The sequence below is a fragment of the Nannospalax galili genome, unplaced genomic scaffold (genome assembly GCF_000622305.1).
Source record: "Nannospalax galili isolate Female #2095 unplaced genomic scaffold, S.galili_v1.0 scaffold1938, whole genome shotgun sequence".
Classification (NCBI taxonomy): Eukaryota; Metazoa; Chordata; class Mammalia; order Rodentia; family Spalacidae; genus Nannospalax; species Nannospalax galili.
In genome coordinates, this window is record NW_008341479.1 from 110647 (window position 1) to 117753 (window position 7107).

Genomic DNA, 7107 nt, shown 5'->3' on the forward strand with positions numbered 1-7107 from the left:
TGTAAAAAAAAACATGAATTACATGCAAATACACTTCCTAAAAAAAAAAAAAAAGATCATTAGTCAATGGAAACTTTTGTTTTACAGGTGATTCTATACTGTGTCAAGTTAACAGTACTAAGACATGTACATATGCTAAAATTCATTCTAAAGACACACTTTCCAATGCATTATGACCTGTCTCAGGCTTTTATTTCAGTATTTTCCGATGCATACATTGTTACCAATTGGAGTTACATTTTATTTATTGTGAGGTGTACACTGCGATTGTCAGGTGTTTTTCACCATTGATGGACAATAGCCCCGTGGTGACAAGTAGCACAATCTATTATTTAGGTATAACAATGAAAACCACCTCCATAACTCATCCATAGTTTTCTGTGGGGAAGTTCCAACTGTCTGTTGATAACAGCATTATACATACAACATTAAAGAGAGCAGTCCAAGTAAGGACACATGTGGGCAAAAATTTGGAAGGGCAAAATTGGAAGAGGGAAAATGTGGTCCTTATCAGGAAAAGCAGGACGACGTCTGCCATGGAATGGTCATATGTTGGGCAAATGGCAGACTATGCAGTGACTCACATTCTAAACAGAAGCTTCATCAACAAATATAAATTGGAGCTTATTCTGAGACTAAATATGAGCCATGCCTGTCACAAAAAGGAAATACTGTACATTTTATGACAGGAAATGTCTATAGACTTACTACTTAGATTGGGATGAAGTGTGGTGCTATATAAGCACAGTACAATATAACTGAATTCTTCAAGCTGCCTCTGCACCTGCTCCTGGATGTCTGCCTGGTGTGACCCGACTGCCCTCTGTTGGACTCCAGAGCCTTTGCGTGGAGTTTTCTATCTGAGATCACACTTCAGTCCCATAGTTCTTACACAGTAATACACAGCTTTGTCTTCAGGTGTTAGAGACGTTACCATAGTAAATATTTTCTTGGGCCTATCTCAGGAGATGGAGTTTTAAGGCAGACACATTTGGGGTTATAGCATCTGGTTTACATCCACTGCACCCACTTTTTCAGGCATAATGAACCCAGAGACAGCAGTAACATCAACTGTGATGAAGAATTAACAGATAGTTCAGCTGAGGGACAAGGTCAGTGAATGCTCAAAAGAGTAGGCAATGATCTTCATCAGGGTCAGGGCACCTGGGAGCAAACTAAATCAGTCCTCATGAATCAACCAGAGTCACAAACTTCTCAAGGGCCTATGTGTGACATCAAGACATTCAAATGGGGAAGTTGTCAGCAGGCACAAGAAAACCCCAACAGGCTCACTTCTAGAGCACAATACTGCATTCCCTTGAGACCTCAGCCTGAGTCTAGAGCCCCGAGGTATCATAGGAAAGGGATAAATTTAAACCTAGAGTGTGAATATTAATTTGCAAGTGGATTGTCCTTTTCATATACTTGTGAGGGTCTGAGGTCAAGATGTGCCTGTCTTTCTTTATCCCATGAGGTATGTCTTGAATGCCAGTGATTTCAATTAGCGATAAGTGATAATCTGGTTTCAGAGGTTGTTATGTGACACTATACTCTGGAAGACATGAAGAAGTGTCTGCTTACCCAGATAAATGAGTAAAAACAGACCAAAGTAAGGATACCCCCAAAGTCCAATATGGAGAACCAAGGTGTTTTATTGTGGGTTCCCTATGTGAGCAGAAATGACTCAAAGACAACTCTATCAACAAAAGCCCACCCTCACATGGGTGATGGCTCAGAAAAGCAGGAAACCTGGAACATACTGCACAATTTGCAGAGAGCTCAGGTAGAGAGTGTTTGTAACAGGCAGCTAAGATGGTATGAGCCCTTATGGCAGCTCTGTTTGCCTGAGACTTTCCTAGACAGCTGTGCTGGTTTCTGCTTCTTCCTGGCAGGTCAGTGGGTTGGAGCCTCTTCTGGGATGCTCAGCTTGTCTCAGAGTGTCTGTCAGCACTCATTACTGCATATATACAGGTGGGAAGGGATTGGCCTACTCTATCTGGTCAGTTTCATCATCTTCTTAAAGCCTTTGAGTTGTTTGTTTCTTGAGTCTGGACTTCACAGCAGGATACGATGCCTCACTTCCCCATTAGATCATCCTGTGCCTTAAGCAGCTTCCTCACAGGATGGAATCTTTTACTTCACTTCTGGTATTCTGTGCCTTCGTGAGCTTTCCTTCAAAGCTGAAGGATTTATCCAGGAAGAAATTGCTACACAACAAGCAGGTGCTGAAGCTCTTCAAAGGCTGATGCTACCTGCCTGACCCAGACTATACCATCCCCTTGGCTTCTCCTCCTTTTCCAGAACACGGCCCAGTCCTCCCCGTCTGCTCAGTGTCTTGGTCTTGCTTCCTCAATCTGATCCCACTGCTCCTGCTTTCTCTTCCTGTTCCCTATTTGTCATGTGGTTCATGTTCCCTAAGAAGTTGTCACATTGTCACTGTTGTTTAAGACATCAATGACTGCCCTGTATTCTAAGACAAGCTCATATCCAACATCTCCCTGCATCATAAGAGAAGCCAGAAGTTCCCTGAGACAAATGTCTTTCCCTAGCCCCATGTTAATAGTCACATCACTGTCTCAGGCCTGATGGCGCCACAGCAGCAGTGAGCCGTCCAATGAACTCATCTTGCCAGGATGTGTCTCTGCTGTCCTTGTGCCCAGTTATCAGGTAGTCATTCAGCTAAACATTCGGGGTAAAAACAGCTTCTGTCCCAAGGACACCCCAACCCAGGCTTCATAACTGTGTGCACCTTCTTTCTTTCCAGTAATATAAAATTCACCTTGACTGCTCTCACCTTTGAACAGCCTGCTTCTTCATGGAGAAAACAACTTCTGTCCCAAGGACACCCCAACCCAGGCTTCACAGCTGTGTGTGCCTTCGTTTCCAGTAACATAAAATTCACCTTGACTGCTCTCACCTTTGAACAGCCTGCTTCTTCATGGAGAAGCTGTGTCACCGTTGCAGAACTTGGAATAAATGCTCTATTCAGTCTGCTGAAAGGTCTGGCTCTGGTCTTTTACCTAAACTTTATGCTTTCTCTGTCCTTTCAAATCCTATACCCCAGAGCCGTGAGACCGCACGGGTGGTGTTTGCCATGTGCTTCACTACGAATACTTTTTTCTCAGTCTCTGCAGATGAGAATTGAACAGTCTTTTAATATCTCATTCCTTGACTTTACTGCAACTAATATGTGATTATTTTTTGAAATTTCAGCTTTCCTATTTTTCTTGACAAGATTATCTCTGAATTTATTCCTTCAGGCTCATCATAGATCCCTATTTTTGGAAAATTATTCACTTTGTTACCACATATAGAGTAATACAATCTATAAAATTAAACCTCGACACCAGCTTCCGAGTTAGGTTGCAGCCAAATTCTTGTCCCTCAAATCAAACCTAGAAACTTGCCTCAAAGTGTGGTCTATCCTTACACTAATGCTTACGCACGCTTAATGCTCTATTTCGGTTTCACTCTAACAATACTGGGCAGCTGGTATGTGGCGGCATTCTGACCCCAAAAGAAGGATGAGGATTTGTGCCACTATAAGGTGGTACTTTGTCACCAACCTTGGGAAGATTGATGATAAACAATACATTCAAGTTCTAGACTAGTTTCAAGTACCTTCTGAACCAATTACAGTGGAGGTAACAGACTGGGAGACTTGGGTCTCTACTAAGGCGATTAGGATTCCATGAGGAGAATGTTCCTTCTACAGAAAGGACTTCAATGATTTCCTTTTGAAAAACCGACATCAGGCTGATGGGTCACCCTATCTATCCTGGAGACACAGCAGGATTGTGGTCCTGCCTTATGTAGTGAAGATATTTATCAGTGGCTGTGAGACATGTTCTCTGACATTCCAGATCAATGAGGGAGGGGTAAAATTCCTGTGTTTGCTCCATCCTCAGTCCTTTGAAGACAGAATGTAGCAGGCCTCTGTGAAATTTCCCACACAAGAGTACACAGGCCTGCCCCATTCCCTGCCTTGATCTGATGCCATTGTGTTTCATAGCTCCTCCTGAGATCAAATCTGAATGTTTCTCTTGTGCCTGAAATAATGTGTTATTCATATGACTGAAATAAACACTAGACATGAAGCTACTGTCCCAGGGTGGATGGGAATGTCTCAGTTTGCAGATACTGCATGGAGGTCAGCCCTACTGTAGGCTGGTACATGAGAAAGTCTGACAACCTTTTTCAAAGGGAGTGGAGTTCTTCGAGAAGGTCTCCAACCATAGTTGGGACTTAATGGATGGAGGTTCTTGCCTCTCTTGAACCCCAAAGAGTGCAATCTGTTGGTGTTCTCCATGAGGAGAGTCACTGAGTCACTGAGAAGGAAGACCAGAATTGACATTATTCATCTCAACAGAGGTGACGTTTATTGACACTGTAAAAAACCTCACACACAGTCCTTCTATTTATGGCTGAAATAAAATTATATTTTCCATAAACCACAATTCCTTATTTAATAATTCACCTCTGATAGACAGGGATTGATTATTGTGAGCAATAATAATCAATTACCGAGGGAACATGGGTTTTCAGGCTCAATTTACCACACTAGGTCCTGAGCAGAGACGAATCAGTTGAGGACACTGTTTGCCACATGTAGGAAAAAAATGCTTTAAGCTGTTTCTACAAGAGCAGATCCATTATATTTTTATGAGATTAGTGCACTTTAAGAAGACACAGCAAAGATGGTCATGGGATCTCAGGAGATCAGTGGACGCCGTCCTGTGTGGACTCTTCCTTCCCCTCACTCGCTGAGTGGCTCGCCTATCTGAATTGATCAATTCCCTTGGAATAACTGTTTGTAAATCTTTCTTGACCTGATTCAGAGTCCTGTCAACCACGCTGAACTCTGATCTCTACCAGCATTGGAGGGTCCAGGGAGATGCTGGCAGACAGACACAGCACTATTTGGCAAGGGGAGGCTGAGTCAGGCTGAGTCCAGGCAGAAGTAGCAGATTGAGGAGTATGGCTGACAGGCGTGGTATGCAATGCAGGCTGGGGGAAGCAGGGAGGTTTGGGGTCTCTTCTTTATGCCAAACCACTGCAGTGAGAACGATTTACACACAGACAAAAGGAAGGATATATTTGGACATAAAAAGCTTATCCCTGGGAATAAAGCATGAGCACTGAGATGGCCTGTTACGCTACTGGGTTTCCCAATATAAAATGAGGAGGAAATAAATAATGCTGCTTCTTTGAGAAAAGGTGGTACAATAAGAAATATGACGTCACAGCATTTCCCACAACACCCGTGTTCTATAGACTCACTGCAAGCACTAAATTATGGACTATGAACCATTGATTATAGGGAAAAGTCAGGGTTTCATTCATGTTAGACCCTCATCTGATTTTTATACATTAGAATCGTTAGACACTTTTTGCTGTAATCTTGGTAGATTTATTTGGTCTTGTGTACATTCTAAGCTGCCCATATAACTTTTTTTTCTTCCTCAGTACTTGGAAGATATTAAGAAATTATCCCTGAGCTTCCTGACTACAATCTGTGGCTAACCTGCAGGTTCACTGTGCCGTCCGTTCTCACTTGCACACTTGTAGGCTGATGGTCTGTGTGACCCTAGGTAATGTGACACTGAATCTTTGTTTTCAGCTTGGCTCAGAGCTGTTCACTGATCATGCTGATTTCTCCTGATCTCAGGAGTCCAACACTCCTCTCAATTTGACCTCCAAAGCTTCATCACACTGCGATGGTGTCACTGTGACAGTTTCCAGAGAAGCCTCTGCCTCAGATCAGTAGATGTGATTTTCCTTTGGACGAGTGCCTCACACTGGTTATTCATTCTCACGGACCTCACAGCCAACGTTGCTTCTCTGAATGGCATTTTTAAACTCACATATAAGATACACACCTGAATTCTTATGGTCAGCAGCAACAGAGAATAACTGCTGCATCCATTGAAAGAAAAACCCATCAGCAATAAGTGAAAACTGCTAATCATGGCTCTCAAACTAATTTTTATCAAGATGCAAATTTTCCAGTACGGAATCTGTGAAAATTGAATCAATTGTATCTTCTAGGGACACTCTTAAATTAGAAGATTGAAACGGTGGGTATTTCAGGTTTCAGTCTATCTGTGGGATAGAATATTAATTCATAGAATCTGTGTCTTCTCTTCCACATGTACAAAAATAAACAGAATGAGTTAGAGATGCTCTGATTTCCCCTAGCTTCTTTAATTAACTTAGTATCACCGATTCTTAGAATTACAGCCACTTGTTGAAAAATATGGGAAGACTTTTTCTTGAGTTCATCTCCATCCACCTGACAGTGAAAAGGGGGCAAATGGGTATCTGAGTCTCCATGGAGACGTGTCGAGACGTGTAGAATGTAAGCACATTGCAATTTTCAAAGAATAGGATTCAAGGGTCTCTTGAGAATGTACTGATCAGGAAAAGGAAACCACAGATTCTAACATTTAACCAGCCCCAGGTGCCATCTGTGGGTGTGGAAGCAAATATGGTAGATTCCAGAACCTACTGTGTTCTGAGGAAGGCCTTCCTCCGGTCCCCAGGAACCATGGTTAGTACTTATCAGCCCCGCAGATCCTCAGCGCCCCCTACTGGTCCTGAGCATTTTGAGCTGGAAAGTTTGTGTCTGGGCTCACACTGCATTTCCCTCACTGTGTCTCTGGCACAGAAATACATGGCTGTGTCCTCAGACTGCAGGGTGTTCAGTTTCAGGAAAACTTGGCTCTTGGAGGTGTCCCTGGTGATACTGACTCGGGATTCTAGAGTTGCATTATAGTCTGTGCTTCCACCTTTCCACATTACACCGATCCATTCCAGACCCTTTCCTGGAGCCTGGCGGATCCAGTGCATATGATAGCCAGTTAAGGAAAATCCAGATGCAGTGCAGGTGAGGGGCAGGATCTCCAAGGGCTTCACCAGGCCAGGTCCTGACTCCTGCAGCTGTACCTGTGCCAAGACACCTAGGAACAGAGTATCAAAGTCAGTCACACACATTGTATAAAACTTGTCAAAGCTTGTGAACCAAAATCCCAGACACACTCACAGCAGGGAGCAGCCAGCAGGCAGAGGAGCAGCCCCAGCACAGCCATGGTCTGATGGAGGCTCCTG

General features: G+C 43.3%; 1 gene segment (V, D, J or C); it reads right to left on the bottom strand.

Moving 5' to 3' along the window:
- The window catches only part of LOC103737423, a 20291-nt gene extending 13184 nt beyond the window's left edge, over nt 1–7107 (bottom strand). Inside the window, 1 exon segment of the V gene segment in view lies at nt 7043–7107. Within this exon segment, the coding sequence occupies nt 7043–7088 (46 nt within the window).